This window comes from Mobula birostris, chromosome 7 (assembly GCF_030028105.1).
Source record: "Mobula birostris isolate sMobBir1 chromosome 7, sMobBir1.hap1, whole genome shotgun sequence".
In the NCBI taxonomy this organism is placed as follows: Eukaryota; Metazoa; Chordata; class Chondrichthyes; order Myliobatiformes; family Myliobatidae; genus Mobula; species Mobula birostris.
The window spans coordinates 168,235,253-168,251,758 of NC_092376.1; the positions used below are offsets into that span (position 1 = coordinate 168,235,253).

General features: G+C 45.3%; 1 protein-coding gene across 2 annotated transcripts in view; it reads right to left on the minus strand.

Moving 5' to 3' along the window:
• rad50 (RAD50 homolog, double strand break repair protein) overlaps positions 1 to 16,506 on the minus strand; it is a 200,868-nt gene that overhangs the window by 83,732 nt on the left and 100,630 nt on the right. For both annotated transcript variants that reach the window (XM_072264068.1, XM_072264067.1), the window contains exons 13-14: positions 8,496 to 8,671; positions 3,619 to 3,856 (exon numbers count right to left, since the gene is read on the minus strand). In XM_072264068.1, coding sequence (XP_072120169.1) covers positions 3,619 to 3,856; positions 8,496 to 8,671 — 414 coding nt within the window. The remainder of the gene's footprint in view (positions 1 to 3,618; positions 3,857 to 8,495; positions 8,672 to 16,506) is intronic.

Genomic DNA, 16,506 nt, shown 5'->3' on the forward strand with positions numbered 1-16,506 from the left:
ATTGGGGGGGAGAGGGGGGGTGGTGTTCAAGTAAGGTTAAACTCACCTCAACATGTCTTTTACAGTTAGGGTTGCCAACTTTCTCACTCCCAAACAAGGGACAAAAGTAGCAGTCAAATCCTGACAACACACATAAAAGTTGCAGGTGAACGCAGCAGGCCAGGCAGTATCTCCAGGAAGAGGTACAGTCGACGTTTCGGGCCGAGGCCCTTCGTCAGGACTAACTGAAAGAAGAGTTAGTAGGAGATTTGAGAGTGGGAGGGGGTGGGGGAGATCCGAAATGATAGGAGAAGACAGGAGGGAGAGGGATGGAGCCAAGAGCTGGCCAGGTGATTGGCAAAAGGGATATGAGAGGATCATGGGACAGGAGGCCTAGGGAGAAAGAAAAGGGGGAGGGGGGAAGCCCAGAGGATGGGCAAGGGGTATAGTGAGAGGGACAGAGGGAGAAAAAGGATGTGTGTGTGTGTATATATATATATATATATATATATATATATATATATATATATATATATATATATATATATATATATATATATATAAATAAATAAATAAATACATACATACATACATACATACATACATACATAACGGATGGGGTATGAGGGGGAGGTGGGGCATTAGTGGAAGTTTGAGAAGTTAATGTTCATGCCATCAGGTTGGAGGCTACCCAGATGGAATATAAGATGTTGTTCCTCCAACCTGAGTGTGGCTTCATCTTTACAGTAGAGGAGGCCGTGGATAGACATATCAGAATGGGAATGGGACGTGGAATTAAAATGTGTGGCCACTGGGAGATCCTGCTTTCTCTGGCGGACAGAGCGTAGGTGTTCAGCGAAACGATCTCCCAGTCTGCGTCGGGTCTTGCCAATATATAGAAGGCCACATCGGGAGCACCGGACGCAGTATATCACCCCAGCCGACTCACAGGTGAAGTGTCGTCTCACCTGGAAGGACTGTCTGGCGCCCTGAATGGTAGTGAGGGAGGAGCTTGGGTCCTCTCACTTTCTCCAAACTAAAGGTGTAGCTATGGGCACCCGTATGGGTCCCAGTTATGCCTGCCTTTTTGTTGGCTTGGTGGAACAATCTATGTTCCAAACCTATTCTGGTATCTGTCCCCCACTTTTCCTTCGCTACATTGACAACTGCATTGGCGCTGCTTCCTGCACGCATGCTGAGCTCGTTGACTTCATTAACTTTGCCTCCAACTTTCACCCTGCCCTCACGTTTACCTGGTCCATTTCCGGCACCTCCCTCCCCTTTGTATATCTTTCTGTCTCTATCTCTGGAGACAGCTTATCTACTGATGTCTATTATAAGCCTACTGACTCTCACAGCTATCTGGACTATTCCTCTTCTCACCCTGTCTCTTGCAAAAATGCCATCCCCTTCTCGCAATTCCTCCGTCTCCGCCGCATCTACTCTCAGGATGAGGCTTTTCATTCCAGGACGAAGAGGTGTCCTCCTTTTTTAAAGAAAGGGGCTTCCCTTCCTCCACCATCAACTCTGCTCTCAAACGCATCTCCCCCATTTCACGCACATCTGCTCTCACTCCATCCTCCCGCCACCCCACTAGGAATAGGGTTCCCCTTGTCCTTACCTACCACCCCACCAGCCTCCGGGTCCAACATATATTTCTCCGTAACTTCCGTCACCTCCAACGGGATCCCACCACTAAGCACATCTTTCCCTCCCCCACCCCGCTTTCCGCAGGGATTGCTCCCTACACGACTCCCTTGTCCATTCGTCCCCCGCATCCCTCCCCACCGATCTCCCTCCTGGCACTTATCCTTGTAAGCGGAATAAGTGCTACATGTGCCCTTACACTTCCTCCCTTTCCACCATTCGGGGCCCCAGACAGTCCTTCCAGGTGAGGCAACACTTCACCTGTGAGTCGGCTGGGGTGATATACTGCGTCCGGTGCTCCCGATGCGGCCTTCTATATATTGGTGAGACCTGACGCAGTCTGGGAGATCGTTTCGCTGAACACCTATGCTCTGTCCGCCAGAGAAAGCAGGATCTCCCAGTGGCCACACATTTTAATTCCACGTCCCATTCCCATTCTGATATGTCTATCCACGGCCTCCTCTACTGTCAAGATGAAGCCACACTCAGGTTGGAGGAACAACACCTTATATTCCGTCTGGGTAGCCTCCAACCTGATGGCATGAACACTGACTTCTCAAACTTCCACTAATGCCCCACCTCCTTCTCGTACCCCATCCGTTATTTATTTATATACACACATCCTTTTTCTCCCTCTATCCCTCGCACTATACCCCTTGCCCATCCTCTGGGCTTCCTCCCTCCCCCTTTTCTTTCTCCCTGGGCCTCCTGTCCCATGATCCTCTCATATCCCTTTTGCCAATCAACTGCCCAGTTCTTGGCTCCATCCCTCTCCCTCCTGTCTTCTCCTATCATTTTGGATCTTCCCCTCCCCCTCCCACTCTCAAATCTCTTACTAGCTCTTCTTTCAGTTAGTCCTGACGAAGGGTCTCGGCCCGAAACGTCGACTGTACCTCTTCCTAGAGATGCTGCCTGGCCTGCTGCGTTCACCAGCAACTTTTATGTGTGATGCTTGAAATTCCAGCATCTGCAGATTTCCTCGTGTTTGTTAGTCAAATCATGACAAAGGATTCCGGCCCGAAATGTCGACTGTACCTCTTCCTATAGATGCTCCCTGGCCTGCTGTGTTCACCAGCATTTTTTGCGTGTGTTGACGAGACACTTGTGTTTACCCCGAGAAAGACTACCATGACGCCTTGTGCGGGCTCCTGTGTGCACATGCGTGACATTCGCATATGTGACGTGCGCATGCGCGTACATGCCGATTTTTTTCCCCACAAATCGGTTTTGGCTTAATCTTCCTGAGTACACTGTACATACATTATTTCTACTTTATATAGGCTGCGTATTTATCATATCATTCCTGCTTTTACTATATGTTAGTGTTATTTTAGGTTTTATGTGTTATTTGGTATGATTTGGTAGGTTATTTTTTTGGGTCTGAGAACGCTCAAAAATTTTTCCATATAAATTAATGGTAATTGCTTCTTCGCTTTACGCCATTTCGGCACGAAAGGTTTCATAAGAACACTCTACCTTAGCAGGGGAAATACGGAACAAGGGCAGTCCCGTATGGGACAAACCAATTTAGCCCAATATACGGGACAGTTGGCAACCCTATGTTCAAATTCAACAGTGCGTGACAGGGAATGAAGAAAGGTGCAGCTGACTCATATCATTTCCTCGCGGCCCGGTAGCATATGCTTTGTGGCCCGGTGGTTGGGGATTGCTGCTTTATAACCCTCTGACCCACACTAATCACTCTCTTGTTCTCTACACTATCTCACAGATAATCTGCTATTTCCATCTCTCTCCCTTTCAAGAGAAATTTGGTTAGGTACACAAACGGGAGGGTTATGGAGGACTAGGGTTTCCGGTATAGGTCGATGGGACTAGGCAATTTAGATGGTTTGGTATGGACTAGATGGGACGAAGGGCCTGTTTTCTGTGCTGTAGTTTTCTATGACTCGATTCTCTGCAAATCCAATGAAGAATTGATCAGCAGGCAATAAGAGGTAAAGAAATTAATTCAGAGCTGTGTTTACTTTATACCTGATCGGCCTGAGTTCCATCATTACGTCACGACGCTTTTCTTTCTTCTTCAGCTCTGACTCAGCCGACTTCAACTTGTCAGGAACGAGGCGAAGCTTTGACTGCAGGTCCTCGATGATGTCCTGAAGCTCTGCCTCCGACGGAAAGGTGCGCTGGCACACCGGGCAGCAGGGCTCACCCTCCTCCGTCAGCTGGCTAATGAACTGGCTGTACACGGCCGTGGCTCCAGACAGCATGGCTACAAATAAGAGAAGATAAATAGCCCAACAAATTCAGTCATTCCCTGCAAGGGTAGGGTAGCACGGCAATGGGAGATTTAATTTTTAACATCTTCATTCTTGGCAGGTGCTAAAGGTGGTCTGAGTAACACAACTTCCTCAAATCCATGTGAACAAAACAAAATCTGAACTGCAGAAGGGTCTTTCCCCTTCCTTTTCAGCCTTGATGAAGGGTCCAGGCCCAAACTTCGACTATTCCTTTCCACAGAAGCTCCCTGACCTGTTGGGTTCCACCACTGTTTTGTGTGTGTTGCTCTGGACTTCCAGCACCTACAGAATCTCCTGTGTTAATGAAAACCTGCAGATGCTGGAGAAAAAAGCAACCATACTGACTGGACCGGCGAAAGGTCCCGAGTTCGAATCCAGCCGGCTCCCCTGCACGCTTTCCATCCGTGCTGGGTTACGAGCTGGTGATCTCTTTGGAAACTCACCCAGCAGAAGGCAATGGCAAACCACTGCTGTAACTTGCCCACTACGTCAGAGAGGCGTGGAGGGAAATCGTCCGCTAACCGGAGAAACCCCGGATGCAACGTACCTTTCCCTTCCTACTGACTGGACCAGAAGTATTCACTACATTTCCTTCCATTGTGTTGCCTGACTTCTGAGTGCTTCCAGAGTAATATGTACAAAGTACTGGAAGAACTCAGCAGGTCAGGCAGCATCTACAGAGGGGAATATACGGTAGGTGTTTTGGGATGACACCCTCCATCAAGACTGGGAAGGAAGAGGTCAGAAGCCAGAATAACAGTGTAGGGAGAGCGGAGGTGTACACGTTGGCAGATGAAAGGTGAAGACAGATAAGGGGGAAGGTAGGTAAGTGAGTGAGGAGGAATGAAATACGAAGCAGGGAGGTGATTGGTGGAAGAGGTAAAGGGCTGAAACAGAAGGAATCTGATAGGAGAGGACAGTGGACCATGGGACAAAGGGAAGGAGGAGTGGCACCCCCTCTGGTGGTGAGTCAGTGTTTGAGCAGGTGAGAAGAGAGGGGTAAAAGGAGAGCCAGAATAGGAAATGGGAAAGGAAAAGAAAAAGAATGGGGAAGGGGAGAAATTGTCAGGAATTAGCCAACTTTCCTCCAAAGAATATGGGATGAAAAAAAAGTGAATATAGGGCAGCAATTATGTTGCAGCACATAAAATGCAGGAGGAATTCAGAGGGTCAGTCATTGCCTATGGAGGAGGGGAACAGACAGCTGAGGGGCAAGATCTTTCCTCTGAATCATTGATTGTCTATTTCCCTCCATAGGTGCTGCCTGACCCACTGAGTTTCTTCAGTGTTTCATGTGTTGCTCCTGATTCCCAGCATCTACAGTCCCTTCTGTCCCTGACAGCAACTGTGTTACTGGAAGTCGCAAACCATGTGTGTAATTCAATTCTCATCAATTGAATATATCTAGAAACTGTATTGGTAAGAGATTGTTAAACTTCATTTGGGTCACCAATGTCCATCAGGGCATCAAAGCTGCCCTCCTCACTCCAACCTACAATAGAACTTCCTATCTACAGCAAGTATCATTTGAAATTTCCTATATCAATAAACACTTTGCTGTAGACTTTCAAACCAAGAAATGTCAGAAAAACCAACGTGCAAAATGAAGAAAAACTGTGCAAATATAAAAAAGCAAATAATAAGAATAACAATGGTTCACCAGTTGAATTCAGTATCAGAGAATATATACAACGTACAACCTGAAATTCTTGCTCTGCAGACATCCACAAAATGCAAGAAAACCCCCAAAGAATGAATGACAGGAAAAACATGAGAACCCCAAAGCCCCCCCCACCCCCTCCCATGCACAAGCAGCAGCAAAGCAACAAACTACCCCCTCCCCCACTTATTCCAGCAGAAAGCATCAGCCTCCCCACCCACCCACCGTGCAAACATTAGCAAAAAGTGACCATGATCCAACAAAGACTACTGTTCACCCAACAGTTCGACATCGCACAGGCGCTCTCTCTCTCTCTCTAACAAGGGAGAGCGAGGTATTGCTCTTGCTACAGCGAGGCGGGAGGCCAACAAAAATAAATAAATAATAAATAATAGGAGACAGCTCAAAACATCAAGATGAATTAAAGCAGGGAAGTAAATGTGGGACGTGAAAGAATTAATTGCTTGCTACTCATTTGTGCCTACTTTCTGAACCTCTTATTGCTTTAACGGGTGTGGATCTCATCACCTTCCAAGAAGACCACAACCTTGTCACGGGGTTTGGAAGCTTGCGTGCCTCAGTGACTCAGGGAGCTATGCTGACTGGAGTCAGGGCCTTGTGCTTTGCCTTTTGGTAAAGTCACCCATATTAAACAAGTCAAAGGGTAGAGGCCAAACTAAGAATGGTCCATCCTAACTGGTCAAAAGTAAATGGTAAACAGCAATGAAGAATCCTTCAGTATCTGTGTGTGACAGTACGATAGCCAAGGACAGACCTAATACCATCTACTACCATCGAGGGGCTACAGAAACTTTAGGTTCCACATTACCAGGTTCAGGAACAGTTATTACCCTGTTAACAATCAGGCTCCTGAACCAACGTGAACAACTTCACTCATTTCAACACTGAAGTGACCTCACAGTCTATGGACTCACTTTCAAGGACCCTACAACTCTGTGTATATTTATTTATTTCTTATTTGCACGATTTGTCTTCTTTTGCACATTGGTCGTTTGCCAGTATTTATGTATAGTTTTTCATAAATTCTATTCTTTCTTAATTTTCCTATAAACACCTACAAGAAAACAAATCTCAAGTTAGAATATGGTAGCAGATAGTCAGTAAGCAGGTACAGTGGTACACCTGCTCATTAATGCAATTATCTAATCAGCCAATCATGCGGCAGCAACTCAATTCATAAAAGCATGCAGATGTGGCTGAGAGGTTCAGTTGTTGTTCAGACCATACGTCAGAATGAGGAAGAAATGTGATCCAAGTGACTTTCACTATGGAATGATCATTGGTGCCAGATGGGGTGGTTTGAGTATCTCAGAAACTGCCAATCTCCTGGGATTTTCACACACAAGTCTCTAGAGTTTACAAAAATGGTGCAAAAAACAAAAAAAAAAAGAAACATCGAGTAGCAGTTCTGTGGACAAAATACTTTGCTAATGAGAGACCAGAGGAGGATGGCCAAACTGTTTCAAGCTGACAGGAAGGTGACAGTAACTCAAATAACCATGCGTTATAACAGTGGTGTGCAGAAGAGCATCTCTGAATGCATGGCACGTCAAGCCTTGAAGTGGATGGGGCCACAGCAGCAGAAGGCCACGAATATTACACTCAGTGGCCATTTTATTAGGTGTAGGTGGTGACCACATGGGTTTCCTCCAGGTACTCTGGCCTCCTCGCACACTCCAAATTAAAGTAGGTTAATTTGTCACATGGTGTAATTGGGCAGCGCGGGCTTACTGGTCCCGAAGCACAGTATTCCTAAATATCACTCAGTCACCAGGTTGACTTCTTTAAACCCACAGCGCTGTAGCATCCTCTACCAAAAGTGAATGGCAGAGCAGACTCGATGGCCCGAATGGCCTTATTCTGCTGCTACATCTTAAGGCCTTATCCAGAAAGCTTGACCCTTTTCTCCCTTGGTCTTGATTTCAGTTAAGTCTTGCTTTATTTATAGCACTGACCCTCCCTGCAGCCACTCTCCATGGCCCCTTTGCTATTTAAACTGCTTTTGAGCATCGAACTTCTGCCTCTGGAGACACTGATGAGGCGCTTGTAAAAAGACACAAATATAAAGGTCAGAGCTCAAGGCGTAGAAACTGTTTCTGTGTTGTTATAGCCTAAGCACTGGGTGGTGAAATCCTTACTATTGTCCACGCTACTGGTGTTTCCAGCAGCAACGAAGATCCTCCACCTCCTGATGAGAGATGTTGGTTTCTGACTGAGCAACACACTGCAACAACAATTTTCTTCGGAATAAACAAAGTTTTATCTTGCCTCATCTTAAAAATGCTCAAGAAATGTGGAGGGCTCTGCCTGTGATGTAATATGGTTTTTTTTGCAATTTGCAATGAGAAATGTTAAAGGATTCAAATGACGTCACTGCAAAAGAGAAAGAGGTACAACAGCATTTTAGGAAGAGGAGTGGGTTGAGGTGGGAAAAGAGGAAAACATTATCAATGCCTTGGCTGGGTAAAGCAGATGGTGGAAAGTCTAATTAAATGGGTATGCTCTGAAGATGTTTACCAGCAAGAACTAAACAGCATTAAACTCTACGATAACATTCCACCATTGGCACTAAGCTTGAATGCTGCACAAAAAAACATTTCCATCACATTGCAACGAGCCCACAGTAGCACCACCATTGCACAGCAGTTAGCTGAATGCCATTACAGCTCAGGGCATTCTAGAGTCAGGATGGCATCCTCCGTAAGAAAGCTCGTACATTGTCCCCGAGAACTGTGTGGGCTTCCTCCGGGTGTTCTGGTTTCATCCCACAGTCCAAAGGCATACTGGTAAGTAGGTTAATTGGTCATTGTAAACTGTGCTGTGATTAGCCAGTGTTAAAATTGTGGGTTGTGGGATGGTGCGGCTCATTGGGCAGTAGGGCCTGTTCTGTGCTGCACCTCTAAATAAACAAGTAAATAAACAAACCCCACCTCTTTGTTTTGATGTCTTTTCAATATCATCCTTAAGTTTATACAGATTGCTTTCAAAATCCTGCTCTCCGCATATGTCGAAGAGCCTGTCTTCATACGTGGTGAGCTGCTGTTCTTTTGTCCGCAGGTCAGCAGTTATGTGATTTTTGTTCTGGTCTGCTGAAGCCAAGTTCTTACTGAAAGTTGCACAGAGAAAAAAAAGATAATTCAATACAAACATCCAAGAGGAATAAAGGCAAAGGCTCAATGTGAGCCCAATGGATTTGGCACTTTGACTTAATTGAAGATCCCAGCTTTAAATTAACTTCCAAGGCATCAGGATGTGAAGGCTACTCAATGAGCCAAAAGGATTTAGTAAACCATATAACCATATAACAACTACAGCACGGGAACAGGCCATCTCAGCCCTTCTAGTCCGTGCCTAGTCCCACCGACCTGCACTCAGCCCACAACCCTCCATTCCTCTCCTGTCCATATAGCTATCCAATTTAACTTTAAACAACAACAGCGAACCTGCCTCAACCACTTCTGTTGGAAGCTCATTCCACACAGCTACCACTCTCTGACTAAAGAAGTTCCCCCTCATGTTACCCCTAAACTTTTGCCCTTTAACTCTCAACTCATGTCCTCTTGTTTGAATCTCCCCCCCCTCAATGGAAAAAGCTTATCCACGTCAACTCTATCTATTCCCCACATAATTTTAAATACCTCTATCAAGTCCCCCCTCAACCTTCTACGCTCCAAAGAATAAAGACCTAACTTGTTCAACCTTTCTCTGTAACTTAGATGAAACCCAGGTAACATTCTAGTAAATCTTCCCTGTACTCTCTCAATTTTGTTGACATCTTTCCTGTAAGTCGGTGACCAGAATTGTACACTATACTCCAAATTTGGCCTTACCAATGCCTTGTACAATTTCAACATTACATCCCAACTCCTATACTCAATGCTCTGATTTATAAAGACCAACATACCAAAAGCTTTCTTCACCACCCTATCAACATGAGATTCCATCTTCAGGGAACTATGCACCATTATTCCTAGATCCCTCTGTTCTACAGCATTCTTCAATGCCCTACCATTTACCATATATGTCCTATTTTGATTAGTCCTACCAAAATGTAGCAGCTCAAATTTATCAGCATTAAATTCCATCTGCCAAGTTTCAGCCCACTCTTCTAACCAGCCTAAATCTCTCTGCAAGCTTTGAAAACCTACTTCATTATCCACAACTCCACCTATCTTAGTATCATCTGCATACTTACAATCCAATTTACCACCCCATCATCCAGATTATTAATATGTATGACAAACAATGTTGGATCCAGTACAGATCCCTGAGGCACACCACTGGTCACCGGCCTCCAATCTGACAAACAGTTATCCACCACTATTCTCTGCTGTCTCCCATCCATCCACTGCTGAATCCATTTTACTGCTTCAATATTAATACCTAACAATTGAACCTTCCTAACTAACCTTCCGTGTGGAACCCTGTCAAAGGCCTTACTGAAGTCCATATAGACGACATCCACCGCTTTATCCTCATCAACTTTCCTAGTAACCTCTCAAAAAAAATTCAATAAGATTTGTCAAACATGACTTTCCACCCACAAATCCATGTTGACTGTGCCTAATCAGACCCTGTCTATCCAGATAATCACATATACCATCTCTAAGAATACTTTCCATCAATTTACCCACCACTGACGTCAAACTCACAGGCTGATAATTGCTAGGTTTACTCTTAGAACCCTTTTTAAACAATGGAACAACATGAGCAATATGCCAGTCCTCCGGCACCATCCCCGTTTCTAATGACATTTGAAATATTTCCGTCACTAACTTCCCACAAGATCCTAGGGAATATCCTGTCAGGACCCAGAGACTTATCCACTTTTATATTCCTTAAGAGCGCCAGTACTTCCTCTTCTTTAATCATCATAGTTTCCATAACTACCCTACTTGTTTCCCTTACCTTACACAATTCAATATCGTTCTCCTTAATGAATACCGAAGAAAAGAAATTGTTCAAAATTTCCCCCATCTCTTTTGGCTCCGCACTTAGCCGTCCACTCTGATTCTCTAAGAGACCAATTTTATCCCTCACTATCCTTTGGCTATTTATGTAACTGTAGAAACCCTTTGGATTTATTTTCACCTTACTTGCCAAAGCAACCTCATATCTTCTTTTAGCTTTTCTAATTTCTTTCTTAAGATTCTTTTTACATTCTTTATATTCCTCAAGCACCTCCTTTACTCCAAGCTGCCTATATTTATTGTAGATTTCTCTCTTTTTCCAAACCAGGTTTCCAATATCCCTTGAAGACCATGGCTCTCTCAAACTTTTAACCTTTCCTTTCAACCTAACAGGAATATAAAGATTCTGTACCCTCAAAATTTCACCTTTAAATGACCTCCATTTCTCTATTACATCCTTCCCATAAAACAAATATTGTCCCAATCCACTCCTTCTAAATCCTTTCGCATCTCCTCAAAGTTAGCCTTTCTCCAATCAAAAATCTCAACCCTGGGTCCAGTCCTATCCTTCTCCATAATTATATTGAAACTAATGGCATTGCGATCCCTGGACCCGAAGTGCTCCCCAACACATACCTCCGTCACCTGACCTATCTCATTCCCTAACCGGAGATGCAACACTGCCCCTTCTCTAGTTGGTACCTCTATGTATTGCTGCAAAACACTATCTTGCCCACATTTTACAAACTCCAAACCATCCAGCCCTTTTACAGAATGGGTTTCCCAGTCTATGTGTGGAAAATTAAAATCTCCCAGAATCACAACCTTGTGCTTACTACAAATATCTGCTATCTCTTTACCAATTTGCTCCTCCAATTCTCGCTCCCCATTAGGTGGTCTATAATACACCCCTATAAGCATTACTACACCTTCCCCATTCCTCAATTCCACCTAAATAGCCTCCCTAGACAAATCCTCTAATCTATCCTGCCAAAGCACCGCTGTAATATTTTCTCTTGCCCCTCCGATTCTATCACACCTGAAGCAACGAAATCCAGGAATATTTAGTTGCCAATCACACCCCTCCTGCAACCATGTTTCACTAATAGCTACAACATCATATTTCCAGGTATCAATCCATGCTGTAATCTCATCCACCTTTCTTACAATGCTCTGAGCATTAAAATAGATGCATTTAAGAAACTCTCTACCTCTTACTCTCTGTTTATCCCTAACGGTGCAAACAATTTTGTTGTCTTTTTCTTCCTCCTCCCCTACATCTTCGGTCTGAGCGCTCCCATTCTCCGTCCCCTGCCTATCCTCCCTCACACACTGTCTACTAGTTTTCTCTACTTGTGAACTAACTTCTTCTCTCCTAGTCTCTTTAATTTGATTCCCACCCCACAACCATTCTTGTTTAAAGTCTCCCCAGTAGCCTTCGCAAATCTCCCCGCCAGGATATTGATCCCCCTAGGATTCAAGTGCAACCCGTCCTTTTTATACAGGTCACACCTGCGCTAACAGAGGTCCCAATGATCCAGAAACCTGAATCCCTGCCCCCTGCTCCAATCCCTCAGCCACGCATTTATCCTCCACCTCATTCCATTCCTACTCTCACTGTCGCGTGGCACAGGCAGTCATCCTGAGATTACTACCTTTGCAGTCCTTCTTCTCAACTCCCTTCCTAACTACCTATAGTCTCCTTTCAGGACCTCTTCCCTTTTCCTACCTATGTCATTGGTACCTATATGTACCATGACCTCTGGCTCCTCACCTTCCCACTTCAGGATAACTTGGACGCAATCAGAAATATCCCGGACCCTGGCACCAGGGAGGCAAACTACCATCCGGGTCTCCGGACTGCGTCCACAGAAGCGCCTATCCGACCCCCTAAATATCATGTCCCCTATTCCTACTGCCCTCCTCTTCCTTTCCCTGCCCTTCTGAGCTGCAGGGCCGGACTCTGTGCCAGAGGCATGGCCATTGTTGCTTCCCCCAGGTAGGCTGTCCAACCTCCCCCCCCCCCCCCACAGTACTCAAACAGGAGTACTTATTGTCAAGGGGAACAGCCACATAAACGATATGTAAGTTTACAAGGAGTCACCTAGATTACAGGATGGGACTTTAAAACAGACAATTGTACTGACTGATTTAAAGTCAAGACAGGTAAAGTTGGTAAATTTCAAGGTGGGACGCAACGGGGAAAACTCTTCTTGTAGTTTTCATAAATGTGTTTACACCCACAAATACCAGAGTTTTACCAAAGGGGGTGTAAAGTGCTCCTTCCCTCTGTTAGCCTGCAGATCATCCCTAGGCAATATATAGCACCAGGGATGACTCCCCACCCCTGGATCAGGGTCACCTGAAGCCATGGGAGCAGCTGGTGTATATCAGAAGTCCTGGTTATGTGACCACTGACACCAAACAGACAATCTCTGAAGGGTATTTATGAATAATGACTGGGGTCGCCGTGTTGTAAAGACACTGCCTAGAAGGCAGCAATGCAACCCACTTCTGTAGAAAAATTTGCCAAGAACGAAGTCAAAGACTATGATCACCCATGTGATATGACATGACTCATGATGATGATACTGGCGTTGTCCTGTTGCCGCTGTTACCCATCGTTCCCTGCTGAAGAGAGGGGCTGCACTTGGTATTGATGAGGACAGGGAATGATTCTACTCGCTCACACGGTACAGAAACAAACCCTTCAGCCCACTGACTCCATGGGAATTCAGGAGAATAAAAAGAGACGAGTGGCTAGGCGCCTGAAATGCACTACCTGGGGTGGCTGGCAGTGAAGGCAAATAAAACATTTAAAAGGCTCTTAGACAGGCTCTCGTCTGAGTGCTACTGGTACCATGTAACCCAGTACTATCTGTCGCATGGTCAGGTGGTCAGCGACTAAACCGGCTCCCCCATCAGGCTTGCCTGATGAGGAGGGTGGTTAGACACCCTGCAGGATGAAAAACAGGACCTGTCAAGGGGCGGATGAACCCTCTCGTAGGATCAACGGCCATCTAGCAAACGCGTGCCCTGAAGTGTGGAAAGGGCATCCCTTGCATCGAAGCTTGGTCTGGCCATTCACTGCAACAGAACTTCCCTCAGCCGTCTTGGACCCCACCATGCCACTGGATCTGGGAGGGGATGTCGCGAGGGGGTGTCTGGACCTGTGCAACCCCCTACTCACCTAAAATCCATTCATGCACATGCTGTTCCTTTCTGAGGAGTGGGGTATCCTAAACCCCACTAAACTGACTGAAAGGAACCATCATCATCCTCTGGGATAGATAGAGGAAGGGGAGAGAGATAGACAGAGATAGAGAAAGATAGAGAGATAGAGATAGAGAGAGAGATAGAGATAGAGATAGAGAGAGATAGAGATAGAGAGACAGAGAGAGATAAGAGAGATAGAGACAGAGAGAGAGACAGACAGACACAGGCAAAGAACAGAGGGATATGAACGTTGCTATTTTATTATGAACTTTATTTGTCACGTACATTAAAACATGCAGTGAAATTCGTCCTTTTGGGTCAACGACCAACACTGTCCAAGGACAGCTCGCAAGTGTTGTCATGCTTCCAACACCACCATAGCACGCCCACAACTTACTGAGCCTAACCTGTATGTCTTTTCAAATACAAGTGGAACAGGAGCACCTGGAGGAGACCCACGCGGTCACGGGGAGATTGTACAGACAGTGGTGGGAATTGCACCCGGATCTTCCAACTGCTGGTGCCGTACAGTATTACCACTATCGTGCCACCTTCTCGAAGCGGCAGGACTAGCTGAGTCAGGTGTTTGAATGACTGGGTTTATTAGTTCGGTACGACATTGTAGGCCAAAGGGCCTGTTTCTGTTCTATGGTCTTGACTTTTGTTGAGTGCTGATGGGCCAATTTCATTCGCGGTTACCTAGTAAGTGGACAGCACGGAAGCTCAGCAGTTAGCGTTGTGCTGGTACAGCACCAGCTGCCAAGTAAGACCGTATGGCACAGGGGCAGAGTTAGGCCATTCAGCCCATTGAGGCTACTCCACCATTCCATCATGGCTGATTTATCATCCTTCCCATTCCTATCCTCCCGCCTCCTCCCTGTAACCTTCGATGCCCTTCCTGATCAAGAACCTATCGACCCCCACTTTAAAAGACTTGGCCCCCACAGCTATCTGTGATAATGAATTCCACAGATTCATCACCCTCTGGCTGAAGAAATTCCTCCTCATTCCGGTTTTAAAAAGGAATCCTTCTATTCTGAGGCTGTGCCCTCTGATTCTGAACTCCCACACTCAAGGAAGCATCCTCTGCACATCCGCTCTCTCTAGGCCTTTCAATTATCAATAGGTTTCAATGAATTCAACCACCCCCCACCCCCGCCATTGTTCTAAACTTCAGCAAGTCCTGGCCCAAAGCCACCAAACGCTCCTCAAATTCCCAGGATTTCGAGGACATTAGGATAAGGTGAGGTTGGAGCAGTAGAAAGCTCTATGGGGAGAATTCAGCCAGAATTAAAAACAAGGTAACATTGCCCTTGCACAGAGGCTGATTAGAACAAAAATTTTGTATCTCAGGCAAGTGGTAAGTACAGATCCTCTCCAGGTTACAGCACAATTTCATTCCTGTAACCCACGTTTGCAAGTTGCAAATAAACCATAAGACATAGGAGAAGAATGAGGCCATTCGGCCCATTGGGGAAGCTTCACCATTCCATCATGTCTGATTTATTATCCCTCTCAACCTTATTTTCCTGTCTTCTCTCCATACCTTTGGCAACCTTACTAATCAACAACCTAGTAACCTCCAATTTAAATATTCTCAATGACTTGGCGTCCACAGCCATCCACGGCAATAAATTTTGCAGATTCACCACCATCTGCCTGAAGAATTTCCTCTTCACTTCTGTTCTAAAGTGCTCTTGTACTCTAAGGGTTTGCCCCTCTGATTCTAGCCTCTCCCACAAAAGGAAACATTCTCTGTATGCCCACCTGTCTAGGCCTTTCAATATTCGATAAGTTTCAAGGAGTTACCTTTCGTTCTTCTAAACGCCAACAACTACGAGCCCAGCGCTTTGACACGCTGCTCAAACGTTAAAACCGATGAATCAGAATCAGGTTTATTATCACTGACATACAGCTTGTCATGAAATTTGTTTTTCTGTGGTAGCAGTACAGTGCAATACAGAAACCATGAATTACAAGAAGAAATATCAAAACCCAGGAATTAGCATGCAGTTTGTGAGTCTGCAGAACAGAGTTGAGAGAGATGCAGACAGTGAAGAGAGGTATTTGGTGACTGAGGAATGCGTCGGGATTGTAAATAAGTGAAGCATTAAAAACTAAATTTTGAAATTGAGATCTTAATGAGACAGAGACAAGTTTCTCTCGAAATCAGGGACACCCAACCTGAGGTCACAGAACCCATGCTTAATGGTATCATTCTATGGCATTAAAAAGTCTCGGAACCCCTGCTTCTAATGGTGCTGTCAGTGAAAATAAAAAATCCCCAGATGCAAAATCATTAGAAGATAGAGGCTAAATAACGACAGAGTTATAAACCAAATGAAATTTTTTAAAAAACACCAATAACTATAATGAGGGGACATCATTGGTTACCAAATACCAGTAACTAGCCTTTAAGTGCATTTTGATACTTCGTAGGAAACAGAAATGATAAATATGTTCTCTAATGACAGAGCATCTAAGGCAGAATTATTTTCATTTGAACATATCAAATCATTTAACACAAAGTCCCTGTTTAAGATGGCGCTGGTGAACCACAGTGATGACTTGCTGGCAGCACACAAATCAACTACTTTACTGCTCACACCTTTTCTAGGAAACGATCACTACAACCAACAGCCCGTGACTTCCCTATCGGAGTTAAGCTTCTGAAATGCCTGTACAACCAGGTGTGAACTGAAGTCCTGAAGGTGCAGGATGGTCACAGCACGGTGAGCGCGGGACGGTCACGGCACGGTGAGGACGGGACGGTCGCAGCACGATGAGCGCAGGCCAAATCGAAGCAGTGGGGCTC